The sequence below is a fragment of the Myzus persicae genome, unplaced genomic scaffold, assembly GCF_001856785.1.
Source record: "Myzus persicae strain clone G006 unplaced genomic scaffold, MPER_G0061.0, whole genome shotgun sequence".
In the NCBI taxonomy this organism is placed as follows: domain Eukaryota; kingdom Metazoa; phylum Arthropoda; class Insecta; order Hemiptera; family Aphididae; genus Myzus; species Myzus persicae.
This window is the reverse complement of record NW_019104377.1, coordinates 1,452,279-1,467,031: the sequence shown is the minus strand read 5'-3', so window position 1 is coordinate 1,467,031 and position 14,753 is coordinate 1,452,279. Positions and strand designations below refer to the sequence as shown.

The 14,753-nt window shown below is 27.3% G+C and overlaps 1 protein-coding gene across 4 annotated transcripts in view; it reads left to right on the top strand.

The window, feature by feature from the left end:
- Positions 1 to 14,753, top strand: part of LOC111041637 (guanylate cyclase 32E) — an 83,277-nt gene that overhangs the window by 36,885 nt on the left and 31,639 nt on the right. For 3 of the 4 annotated variants that reach the window (XM_022325964.1, XM_022325961.1, XM_022325963.1), the window contains one exon: positions 12,602 to 12,679. In XM_022325964.1, coding sequence (XP_022181656.1) covers positions 12,602 to 12,679 — 78 coding nt within the window. Of the gene's footprint in view, positions 1 to 9,287; positions 9,307 to 12,601; positions 12,680 to 14,753 lie in introns of those variants that run through there. The other variant, XM_022325965.1, reaches the window with a different exon arrangement.

The following is a 14,753-nucleotide window of genomic DNA, read 5'->3' as shown; positions in this document are numbered from 1 at the left end:
CATGTATATATTTTTATTCATATATTTTTTTCATTGAAATCTAAAAAATCTAATTCTTACAAATGATATCGTTTGTTTTTTAAATGTGCAAATACCATTATTCAACTGCACAAAATATGTATTATTTTCATTAACTATTCAAACAGTCTAATTAAGTATGTTCCAATATTAATAAGTATCTGTGGTTTACCAGATATCAATACTGGAAATTATTCGTTGGTATTTTTGTTGTATACTCTTTTAAATAATTGTTATTGTTTTTGTGTGCATAAAATGAACATATTTTTTAATACGACAGTAATTCCTATGGAAAAAGTTTTATTAAAAGTCGAAAAACTTATTTAAATTATTTATCATTAATATCATTTATTTTTATTAACATTGTACGATTTATTATGGCAATAATTATGCATACTGGTTATATAGTATGGACTGAGCGGCTGAATTCTGTTAAAGTTGTATCGCAGACCACATTATTACAAATGGCTTATAAACGTACATCATTATGATCATAAATAATAGATACGACAAAAATATTGTTTTATTCAATATTAAATATTAAATATCCAGTGAATTTAAAATCTGTATTTTAAAGTTTATTTGAATAACGTTGCTGTCTATATTTAAAAATTTTAAATTTAAATTTTTTAAGTAAAATATCAATCTATTTTATTTTACTTACATCATGTATAACTTAACTATATTGGTAGTTTTTGATAGTACAGTCTTAGTATATTTTGGTCATCTTAATTTATCTATAGAGTATTGATATTAGTTTAGAATAGAAAAACATTCTTAATCATATTTCATCCTGAATAGAAAATGAATAATGCATATTAATGAACGCAATTCTTTACTTCGTTAAAAAATAAAAATTAAAACTTAAACATTTCAGTATTGAGGATAATCAATTAGATTTGAAATATTAATTGAAATACAAAATATTTGTATGTTTTATTCTTCTTAATTTCTAAACATAACTTAATTTTCATATGGCTTTAAGTCTGTGTCTTAAATATGAAAAATACATCTAGATATTATATTATATTCTAATTCATTTTATTAAATTTGTACTCCAGCCAATGGTCCATTAAAAAAGTGGTCGTAAAAATTAGAAAAAAACATTGTATACAAGCCAAGATAAATGTAAATTGTTTTAATAGACTTAAAACAATAAATTCGATTAAACTTGATTATGTTAAAACGCATGAATAAATATAAGTGCTCTAATTTTATAACATATTATCGAATCGGATTACATAAAAAAATGTTGATTAGACTTTATTATTAAACTTTTAACATTTAATTTTGATTTAAGTTATGTGGCTAATGCCTAAAAGCCCAAAAAATTTACTTTTTTCGTACTATTTAATTCATTTCAGTACATTTAACCTAACTGATAACAATAATAATTCGTTTTAAATAGAGTTAATTCGTGTGAGGTATTTTAATATTTATTGGTTATTCATTATAATTAAATAAGATAAAAAGTCTAACTAGATTAGTGTTTTATCATCTCTATAATTAGTTGTTTATTCACCGATTATTTCTCATTTCAAAAACATTTATTTTTATGTTAAACAAAATTGGTCTCTTACATAAATATGAAATATTATAATTTTAAAAACGATCTGTCATAAACTCATAACTCATTAATACGATAGCCAACCATAGTGAGATACATCAATGTCATAAATATTATTTTAAGCAGAAATCTATTATGGAATGGATTTTTGGACTTTTTTTTAATTAACAAATAAACATTACAATACAAACGGGTGAATTACATTTAATCATTTTAGTCATAAATCACCGCCTTGTAAATAATTTTTATTACTTTTCATTTAAACATTTTTGTTTATTCATAATTTGTTGATTATACTGTTATTTAGTTCTTCGAAAAACGTTGGAATAAATGTTAAATTGCCCATAGGTACATATCACATAATATAGTAAATATTAATATGTAATCAAATATTATTTATATGCATAGGTGGACATGTATATGATATATAAACATCTCAGTCATCTCACGTATTACGTATAATCTATATGGTATATAACTCCCAATAAGTACCTAGTACGTCAAAAAATAAATGTCTTATTTATTTGTACTTATGTTATTTACTAAACAAACTAATGATATTATAAAGTCTAATTTCTAAAATTTGAGAAGGATTAACATAGAAACGAAATGACAACTGTAATGCATAATGCATAATGTATTAATATATTAAATAAGTCTTGCTATAATAATTTATAGTAAATATATGTGTCATCAGTCATGTATAATGCATATGACAAAAATAACACTATATATACCCAGGTACTAACATTCAATTCTAAAATCTCACAATATTCATGGTACTCTGGTATATTTGTATTGGTAATAATTCGGTAGGTATCAATGCAAAGTTTTAAATTTGTTTATGTCCAACAAAATACATTATTTGGTAACTGTAAGTATATTTATTTATTTTTTTTTTTGATCCTTCCAAAATTAATTTTTTACGTAAGATTACTTTAATTATATAGGCATCTAATATTGTAACTTAAAATACAATTATGAAATGTTAAAAACTAAACATATAAATATTCTAGTTTTTGAAATTTAATAACTATCAATAATTGTAGAAAACCCATATTTTATTATTGTTATTTAGTAAAACCATATTATATTGGTACGGTAATCCAATACTTGCCTACCTTACAGTTTTTATTTTAAAATAATATTTGTAGATGAGTATTAAATTTCATTTACTAATGGATTTAAGATTATTAGAATGCTTTACTTAATTTAATACAGCATCATATTCTTGATTATGAATATTATAAACGAAAATAATTTTTTAATTTCTTATTTTAAATTTATATTAACCAAAAAGCGAAGATAATAAAAATGTTACTCTATTTTCTACAATTTTTTTTCGGGACATATTCGTGTACTATAAAGGTAGCCCCTTATCATTTTAACTGTTTCAAAACAATATATTTTAAATACATTTAAATATAATAAAGTTAAAGTTATTAATGAAAGTAGGTATTATGGATAAACGATTTTATATACCTAACACGAATTAAATTTAATGAACATACATATATTTTAAATGCATGTTGTATACCTAAAAAGTATAATTTTAAACTTTGATTGGTATTTTGTTCAACAATGATAATATTATGTATTTTAATATTTGCATTAAATATTAAATGGTATACGTTTTTAAGTATGCGACAAGTTAGAAACTTTATAATGGTATAAGTAAAAAGAATAAAGTTAGATATTCATATTTTTAAAAAACCGGACATCAATCGTACGTTTAATAGGTCACACTGCTTAAAGTAGACCACTCGAGGACAGACGTGTTACCTTCCATTTTTAATTTAAAATTAATAATAAATCATCGCATTCAAAAGGCAACTCATAATAAAATGTATCTAATAATATTGTGAACTTATACTTCAAATGCGATTTTGGAATTTATATGAGGGTTAGAAAATGGTAAATTTCAATATTTTATTACAAGTAGAAAAATATGTCTTTTTTAAAGAATAATTTTAAATATCAGAACATTTAAATAAAAGTTTTAACTTTTTGAAACCATTTGAGTTTTCCCAAGAATATTTACATAATTAGTATAGTCTGATTACAAACAAATTGTAAATCCAATCATTTTTAGATCTCAAAAGGCAGTGACAGCCAAAAAAATGTTAAAAATGTGGTCAAGTACAGAAGTAATAGATACTATTTAATATATGTACAATGAAACCTCCTCTAATGAATACCCCTGAATAACAGAAAAATTTCAGCGATCGGCCCAGAATATTCAGTATTTATATTTTTCATGGTAGTATTTATTATTTACAAACTATAAAATTATAATATTTCCAAATAAACAAAATATTATGCAATATCTATCGAACTATTGAAAAAAACATGAAACTAAAAATGTAGTGATTGTTATTGTTGGTAATTTCTCCGTTATAATATTAACATTTTACTTTGTTCAATAGCAGGTGCAAATATTCCTAAGTAATTGCAATAGTCCATCATAAATTCATAATACAGGAGAGTAAAATTTCAGTTTATCATCGATCCTAAGACACGCAATGCTTAACGTCTTTACTTTTATTACAAATATATTCCAAGTTATCTTAAGTATTATTTTTATTTGAAATTGGCAATGTAACGTAAGCAATATAAGCATATAAATTTATTTTTGCTATCTATTTCTAAGGATATATCAATATATTGTTTTTTGTCATATGAAATAACAATGGAAAGAGTGTTCGCTGACAACCACCCATAAGTATTAATGGTATTCACGTCTTTATCAGTCGCTGTTCAGTCATTGCACATGCATGTTATCAAGATTTTTCTACACTGCCAAAGTACCAATTTATTTTTAAGGCGTAAAAAATCGATTAAATTTTCCTGTTCTAAACAATGGACGTGTTTTTTTTATTTTTAACAATATTACGCTTCATTAATATTATATTTATATTATTAGCTTGTTTTCCATTAACAAAAAAATAAAAAATTGAAATCGGATATTGAAATTATTATATTATTGTAATTGTCATTTGCCATTACAATACGATCGAATGCAGTGCACACGCATCTCAATAAAAAAAAAATATCTGTTTTTGATACCCAACAAACAACCTAAACTGTCAAACGAATATAAAAAATAAATACACCATAAAATCTTAAGCTTAACCCAATTTTCTTTAGACAATAATGTAATTTACAACTTTGAGATGAATCGAGATTTATTTTAGGTATACTATTTGTAGTACGCTTTTGAACTGGAGTACATTATTATTATTTTATGACCGCCGCCTCATCTTATATTCGAAATCTCCGTGTGTATAAATACGCATCGATAAACAAACTATTTTTATACCCCGCAGATTGCTGTATGTATTTCTGCGTTTGAAAATGTTTTTTCGTCGTCACTATTAAAATATTCCCATATTCACTGAAGCGCCACAAGTTGCGTTTTGTTGAACCATTAAAACCCGTCGTAAAAACATTGTAGATTAACGTGCAGGTCTTATGTCATGAGTCCGACGCATTCATATGGCAATCAAAAAGTCATTAATTCGCGTACATAATATTATGTATATATTATATTTTATTCGCTCCGGACATAAATATTTATCACGAACGAGTGATTCCCTCGTCCACGGTGGTGGAAAAGCTATATAACATGGAGGGGGGAGGGGCTGGAGTTTAGACTACGCGTGATATTCTCGGGGTGTCTTTGTGTCGGAAATCCCGGTAAGACGACCTTTATTCTGCTGGATTACTCTCACATCGTTTTTACAAGCCTTTTGGGGCTCCTATACCGTATTTACACTCACCCCTCACGCTTTTTATTCGTCTTATCCGCTACCCGGAAGCAAAAATAAATATAAATATTGTACATAAGAATATTCTAAGTATGTTTGTGTGTGTACATACAAATGGAGACGGTAGAGGGGTGTTCGTGCATATGTTGTGCGCGGTTGATAACTCGTAGTCTGTAAACGGTTTTCTTTTTTCTTATTTTGTATACATAATATATATATATCTGTGAAGCCATTATTCCGGACAAAGCGTAATATCATATAATATATTCAAATCCCGAGTGCCACAGCGTCTATATTATCTGAAGACGTAAAAATAATATTTTTAAAAAAACTAGCCATAACGATGTATAGGTACTCGTTCAATTGAATTCGGATGTATGTATCTTTGAGAGTCGAAAACATAATGAGCTTATAAATATATCATGCGCTGCAATAATAAAAAAAAACCGTGGGTAATATTGAAACTGGAAAACAAGAGAATGAAAAAAAATTCACAAGGGTAGTCGTATTACCAACTGTTAAGTGTTCATTTTTTTCTGTGTTTTTTATGTCAATACTGTGGCCTAAAATAATGTTTACATGATCTTGATATCATAAAACGTCTGAGTGTTATAATTAATATGTTGTTTATTAAGAGGGAATACCTATAAATACACTTTTTAAATAATATTGCTATCAATTTGAGTTAGTTGAGTAGTAAAAAAAAACATTTTATGACTAAAATAAATGTAATAATTTAAATTTTTTAAGTTTGATTGAGTTAACTTAACTAAAACAGCATTTGTAACAAAAAGTTTTATTTTTATTAAATGTTACAATAGTTAATTATATGCATTCATTTGAAAATTTAGAGTTATGTATTATCTTTTAAATATTTATTGTGTTAGAACAGTTTTATGAATGTTTGGTTTTAGTTCTGAAATCATAAATAACTATAATATACATCCTATTTTACGATTTTTGGAAGCTTTAAGATGAAATTTTTAATTTTTATCAAACAAGTTGAACATGTATTTTTTTAATTAATGAAAGTGTCTGCACCAGACGTGGCACGCTACTAAACTTATTTTGTTGGTCTCAAGAGAGCGAATGATTACTTCATTTCTGAACTAAGTTTATATGGTCGCGTAATAATATAGTCAATTGCAGACTCGCCATAGTGTTCAAATAAAATATAATTTATACTATTATGTTATTAAAAATATATATACATAACGTTATAAGTAAATACTACGGATTATAAATATTGTTTTTATTGGTTGAAAAACTGAAATGATGAAAACGTCGATTAGTACAAAGTATTATTGAATGCTATTTCCAAATCTTTCCGATTCCAATTTTGTTGAATAGCTTTTCCTCAATTTTCATTAAAGCCGAAATCGGCGGAGAAATATATTTCCAACCAATTCGAAACGTCCAAGCTTGTAAAAAAATAACAATTCGACATTTAAAATTGATATTGAATTACCGAAACTTTTTGTTACTGGTGGAATTAATTTCTATTGGAACGAACGTCTCGTCCCGGTAAGCATTGTATTATAATTTATAAATTTAATTTTCATTTTGTTACAATCGCCGAGTTCAGACAGTTAATGTATAGACAGTATTTGTTTATAAAACACCAGTTGTAAGTCATTGAGAAATTCATTAAAAAAATAATTAATCTCAACTTTATTCTGCGATTTTATTTGTATTTTTTAAGTATTGTATCGAAGCAGTCTGTTGTCAGACAAACTCTCAACTCATGTAATGGTAAAATCAATGTAGATTTCTAATTTCATAAATCGGGTTTTCGCAATGTCCGTGTGGGATATAGGTTACATTGAAATAATGATCGTTGATTTACGAACGAATTATGTTGATCAAACTTTGTGGAATAGAATAAAATTCACATAAACCGTGTACGCCCGCCAATGACGATAGAAATAAAATACATCCTTATATATGTATATATTTATTGTATTATACATTATAAATTATTATGGCGGTAAGTCGACTGATAGTAATAATAATTCGTGGATTAATAGATTTGGCTCCCTTCAATTCACTTTAAAAATGCTAAAAGAATAAAAATATTTTTTTTAAAAATGAACATTGTTCGGCGCGCTGTCTTGGATTCGAAGTTGTGAAACTCGGAGATTTTCATAGATAATAATAAAGGATAGATAGGCCCATTCCTATATCAACAAAATAAAGGGTCGCGTTCCGGAATGTGGACTAGAGAAATACTGCTTTTAAATTAAACAGCCCTCTCTCTCCAGCAAGGGGATTTATCACTAACGATCGTGTAGGAACTGCAGGAAAGAGGGAAAGACTGCATAGCGTTCTCTCACACTGGAATTTTATTATATCAATAGTGATTTTACGCAACTTATTTTTATCAGGCCCTCGGGGGAGACATTTTTTTGCAGGTAATATAATTGCGAATAAAACTGTGAATTACTGGAATTTTTTTTGCTGATAACTTTTAAAATTAAATACTCCTATATCTACTAACGCCGAGTTGTACATGGACAATTAATTAATTTAATGGTTAACTAAAGTCTAATAATGTACCAATTATGGGCCACTAAATTGTGTTCAATGGACCAGTAGCTCGGTATTGACTCATTAAATCAAAAAGTCACTGAATAATACCAATATGCTATCTGGTACATAACACTGCGAATATTGAACCATTGCAAATAATAATATTGCTGTACAATTTTGTTGTTTTACGTTATTATTGTAGTTAAATACACTTTTGGCTTATTGCAAGTAATTATGAACGTTAAACTTTAATATTACCATTTTCATATAAAAGTTAATTTCTGTAATTTTTTCACTAAAACATTTATTGCATTCATCAAAAGTTAAAAAAAAAGTATAATACGAATCATATTCAATACAATGTATCAACATAAAAACACAGCATAACTGTATGGAAGTTTAGTTTTAAAAAAAATCGATTTTTTCATCATTATTTATTATTATTGTAGATACATTTTATTGCGAACGTATACATTTAAAATATACATTATTATTGTTATTATAGTATGCTATACCTATACGTACAACGTGATATGGTTATAATATATATTCTCAAAATATTATTCAAACGATGATTGTACTCAGAATGTCAAATTACAAGTGACGAAAATATATATACTTTTGTAGATTCCCCAGATAAATTTTATACTTTTCGTGTATATTCGGGTAATAAATTGGATTTTAAAACGCATACGCGACTAAACCAAATTTATGGACGTAAAATTCTTATTAAATGAGCATACTTTGTGGGAGTAAAGTCGTTCAACTTTGTTAAAAAAAATTGTGCTCATATAATATTATACACTACAGTCACACATATTGTGTATCACCAATAATTGGATACGTTTTCTTACGCTCCAATTATAGGGAACATATTTCAAATAAATAAGTAAAAATAATTTACGAGTACTGTGTTATGTTTAATATATGATATCAGAATAGCACACTTTTCTAAATAAACTATTTAGTATAACGACAAATTAGTTAACTAATAAAATGATACTATGCTCGCTTTAAATTGGGCCCATAATTATTTTTATTCGAATTAATTATACAATTTTTATGTAAACTTGGTTAAAATTGTTATTGTTTGAAAAAAAAAATATTCAACTTTATTCATGAACATCGCGATCCGCAATGAGCTAACGATTTCAGTGGCACGGTCAGCATTTTCCATAGTTTTCATTTCACATACGTTCTTCTCCATAGTTGTGCAAACTTTGTGTTATCGTAATGCGAAAGTGAAACTATCACAAAATCGTTGCTTGTTGATGATTTATCCATATTGTTTCCTATTTATAGATTAAATAAATATTCTTAATCGGTTCTTTTATACGGTTTTAGGGGTATACCAGACTCCCGACTCCCGAGAAACTACTACCCGGGTCACGCCATTGGACCATTTCCGCATTACTTTCTAAAAATGTATATTTTTATTAATCTCGTTAAATAACACAACTTATTATTTATTTCATTTATAGTTGGTACCGGTGGCGAGATATTCATATAAAACATAACATTTATTATAATATCAAATTAACTCTCGAGGGTGGCTTTTTATTTGCCATCAATAACCTTATTATTAGTATTTTTTTATTGACATTTTTACCGTTATATCGACAGAAAAAATCTGATTCCGACAAATCTATTGCGATAGAAAATAATGTTTTATTTTTATTTTTTATTATTACTCGTTATTGTTTGTCTGCAGCCCGACCAAAGATAATAAAATATATTTGAGACGATATTAATATGGAAGTGAGCTCATAAATTTGCTTAAAACCCGAGCTTAACGTCAAAGGATCCGCTCAAAAAGCAAACCTACGAAATCTCTGTAAAATACGATTTGTCGTTGTTTATATAGTCACGAAGACCTGCATACTTTATATTACTCGAGCAGCCGGTTGATTATTTCAAGACGAAGTGCGGTTCATAAATCACAAGATTCGTTTGCTGTTCCTGTGTAGGCATATGTCGAAGCGATAAATTATTATTATTGTTGTTGTTCCGACGATATAATATAAAACGACATGGTTTTAGCTATTATTGAAAAATGCGAACACGCACGGTAAATATTATCACATTAAATCATGCTATGCGTTTATATATTTAGTATGTATAATATTATTTACTTAAATAATCACCATTTAATGAATTGCGAAACTTTACGAAAGTAGTTTAAATTATAATAATACCTACGTCTGACTGTCCGTCAATGTAATCTGCGATTAAGCTCTGCAGCAGTGCTGTAACGTTTGTATTGTTTACAATCGTTTTTTTTTTTTTTAAGTTTGATAAAGGGATTTATTTGGCTTATGAAACTTTGTTCATTACGGTTTTAAAGATAGGTACAGTAGATTGTAATAATGTGAATAAATTCCATTGATAATGTCAAAATTGTGTTCAGTCCGACGGTCACAATAAAATAATTTGGCTCGCAGAATCTGAACATCTACCTAAATGCTTTGGATTTTTTTTTACCATAACATATATATGTATAGTCAAAAGATTTTATGACCTTACGACCATGCTCTAGTGATCATTTTAGACAAGATACAGAGCAGAAGATGTTGAGCTAAAAACGCAACGAGTTTTTATCCATTTTTACATTCGTCGAGTGGTCGGAACAAAATATTGAAGCATTTAAAACCGATTTGATTTTGATTTTTGTACGGTGACGCCGGGCTACGTATAATGTATATGTATTATGTCTTATGTTTGTGTATGGCGGCGATCGTCGTAAAGAAATTGCCGGGCTACACGCACGTAAATTCTTACACGATGGAACGACCTTTTTATTGACAAATTGATTGTCCGTGTTTGTGTACTTTATTACGGAACGTGTGCGCATTGAGTATAAAATGAGAGATGGAGAGCGAAAAAAATTTCGACTGTCGAAAAATTAAAACTATTTTTGCTCGTGCACAATAAAAAGTTTTACACTTTATTATATAGGTGTATACACTTTAATTTATTATACAGTTAGATTAAGTTGTTTTTATTATGTCTATCTTTTAATGGAAGTAACTAAATGTTACAGTGCAGTTGCGGATGGCGCTTATATCGATATGATACATAGCGTGATTCACAACAAATGCTCACCCCAATTGTTTCCTTAAGTGATGCGTTTTTTTCTAATTTTGAATATTTTAAATGTATACAAAGACCATATTTCAAAATGTTCGAATTGTTTTGTACTATTTGATTGGTGTTTTTTGGCAATTCAAATTATGTTTTTCAAATTATAACTCTCACTTTTTTCTGTAAATTATTTAGTGAATAATTTTTTGGACATTTTATTGCAACAAATTCAAAATTAGAACGAGTAGTTTTTCAGTTTTTAAGATGTTTATACTAAGGATAATTATAAGTCCTTAAAAATGGTTTTACAAAAATAAAAAACATATGTAATGAATATGTATTTATTGAATTTAGTATTTACTATACTTGGCCCATTTTTGAAACGTATTAATGTTGATAGATCAACATAAATGGCTACTATTTTCAAATTACCATAGCTTTCATAACATCCAAACCCATTTTAATTATGAACTTATTTTCTTTAGTACACGAAGATAAAATATAACTACATGTTCCGATTTTAATTCTGATATGTCACCATTTCCAGAAAAAATATCCTCTAAAAAATGTTCAGTAGAAAAGGGAGTTGTCAATGTTGTCAATTGCACTTCGATAAACAGAAGTTAGTATCTCCACAGGACATTTCTTTAGTAGTCCAGAAATCTCAGTAATTTGAATATATATTATGGTCTTTAAATATATTTATTATCTCCAAAAATTAAATTTTTAATGACTTAATTATTGAATTTAAAGGCTAAAGCTTGCTTAGTGAACCACTTTGTATACATTTAATAATATATAATATTGTTATTTATTAATATTATATTAGCATGTCCACGTCTAATCGTTAGTGTTGAATCGTCGTATATATTTGCTTATATAAATACAAATTTAGGGTGACCATATCTCCACAAATCATAATATTTTTGGGATTGTTTTGAAAATGTGGTTGTTTATCATGAAACTATAGTTTAGAACTATGGATTTGGTTTATATTACGATTATGTCTAATAGAAATAATTGAAATGTTAAATTTAATACATTTTAATGAGGATGATATAATGTTTTGCTGTTTCATTTCAATGTTCAAATACATTTTGTGAATATAGATTTAAGCTTTGTGAAATTGTGAAATGTGAATATACCGGAAGGCTTAAAGGTATTACCTACATATTAAATTATTTCAAAAATGTAAATAATAATTTAAAATAAAATGGTATTTTATAATTAGAAATAAATATTCAATTTATTAATCTGATTTAATTCCAATACATATTTTACAATATCTATATTTTGATATGCTTATAGTATTACGAAATTCAATTTTCCAAAACAGTATTTTTAATACGTTCAAAATAATATGAAACTTCAATTTGCTGAAGAACAAATAATAATAAAAAATACTGTTCTGAAAAATGTACAACGATTTTTCGATGAATCTATTATACGAACACTTTTTCCGGTCCACTTAACATTATTAGAACAAAACACAATACATTTAATGAAAACCCTCGGGTCATCACTGTATTTTTTGTCCCGTAGTTGCAGACTATAGAGTATAGAGAGATAATCGTCGTGTGCTTGCTAACGATTTACTCCTATAATAATAATAATAAGTCGTCGTTTTTATTTGTTACAGTATACGTTGTTTTGGGAAATTACTACGATCATACCGGTCTCATCGTGGCTATGGACGAAATGGATTTGTTCAAAAACGGTAAGTTAATTTTCATTGGGCACCTACGCCAATAAAAATTATGCTGGTTGTCTTATCGTCGTATACGAGTGCTCGACACGCGTGTACGTTTTATACGTTCGATTTTTTAGCTCATTTCATGTTATTTAGTTTTTAATTTCCTATACATGCGGGTTTTTCATCCCAATCACTTTCCGACTGGACAACCGATCAAATATGTTTCATCACAACTTTCGATATGATTGCTGCCTAATCTGACCGATGGCGGGAAACATGGGATATTTCCTATATCTGAGCTTTTGATAGTACTCGGTGGCCCGTAAACGCCGGAAAGTCGCGCAAAATACAAATACGTCAAAATTACTTGCTCTCTGGCATCGTCTGTCTCCCCCTTTTGGGGTATAGTGAGTAGTGACAGGCCAATTCTCGGGTTTCATCTAAAATATCACTGTATAGAAGCGAAACGTCTAAGCTATTGATTTCTGAACATATTTTTCTTTGTCAGGTTACATTAAGTATGCTCTATCTTAATTCGACTGACCTCTTTTATAGAAGTTCGCTGCTATTTTTCGAAATCGATTGTTTAATTGTTACCGGATATCGTACTTAGTTTTCCCACTCTTTTATCCACAAAAAAGGTCCAAATAACATAAGTTTTCTCAATAGTTATACTTGATGTATACAAAAAGCGTATTTATCTAATTTTCACGGAAGTGTTAGGTACTTTAAAGTGGATTGAGGAATCCTTGTTTACAATAGTACCTATAGCACTAGACATTTTGTTTTTGTTAAAGAAGCAATTTAATCAGAGTTCTACGTCTACCTACATATTTTTATTTCGATTTCTCAGCACTAATTTCCCTTATTTAATTTGTTTAACTTAGGAAAAACTAAGTTAATTCGGCTTTTAGAATTCTCCGTGGTTTGAAATTATTAACTCACGTACTTAATTACTTTAAAATAATTAATCGCATTTACTTATTTTCTTGTAAAATATTTCTAGAAACGATTTCAAAATTTGAAACAAGACTAAATGACGAGCAGTAGAATTAGGGTATTTTAACAATAATTAACGTGCATTTAAATCGCGCTTGAAATTATATTTTAATATTTATGTTTTCAATAATAAAATGTTTAACATACATAGGTATTTATTGAAAAATATTAATATTGTATTGCATTGTATTATTTTAAAATTAAATTTGTTATTTTTTTTCAATTGAACGTACATACGGACCTTCATAAATTCTGAAAATATTTGTAGTGGGCCGCTTGTTTCTGAATATTTACAATTTGCATTGATAGTATAATGTATAAATATCGGTTGTATGTTTGTACTTACTTTTGAACTAAAATTTATGAATTGATACTTCATAATATATTATAATATTTACCTATGTTTATTTATTTTTCTACTTATCAAAAGTAAATGTTGTTATTGATATTTATTTAACAGTTATTTTAAACCGAATTATTATTTTCGATAATAATTTTTATAACACACATTTTAATTATACGTTAAATAAATTCTGTTTTGAATTACGATTGAACATTTTTATTTTATGTTAATAATATGTAATATGGTAAATCACTTAAGTCCATATCATTATAAAGTTGTATAAAAGACCACTATTTAAGCTGAAACTATCAATCTAATAATAATGGGCAACGGCCAATGGTGTTCAGTCATCGCAATTTTATTTGTTAAAAAAAAAAACAAATCACAATATTTTATTGTAGCCAAACCCGTCATATACTTAACTCACACAGTCTCGTTTCCAATCGGTTATTTTTATTCATGTAGTTATCGACATTTGTATGAGCTAATTTATAATAATATAATATATATTACATTTATTTTGTGTATTGTATTTCTCCACGTTTAATGGATGAATATCGTATTATACTTAAACGATGGACTGATGGAGTATACAAAACAATTTCTCTATGAAATGTCATTTAATGATTTATGTATCATTCTAAAAAATAATTGACTGTGAATGAGCTGAGTGATGTAGACGATAATGTCAACTGCATATTTTTAAGGAGATAAAAAATTCGTACCTACCCTCCTTCTTTTTTTTTTTTTTTTTTT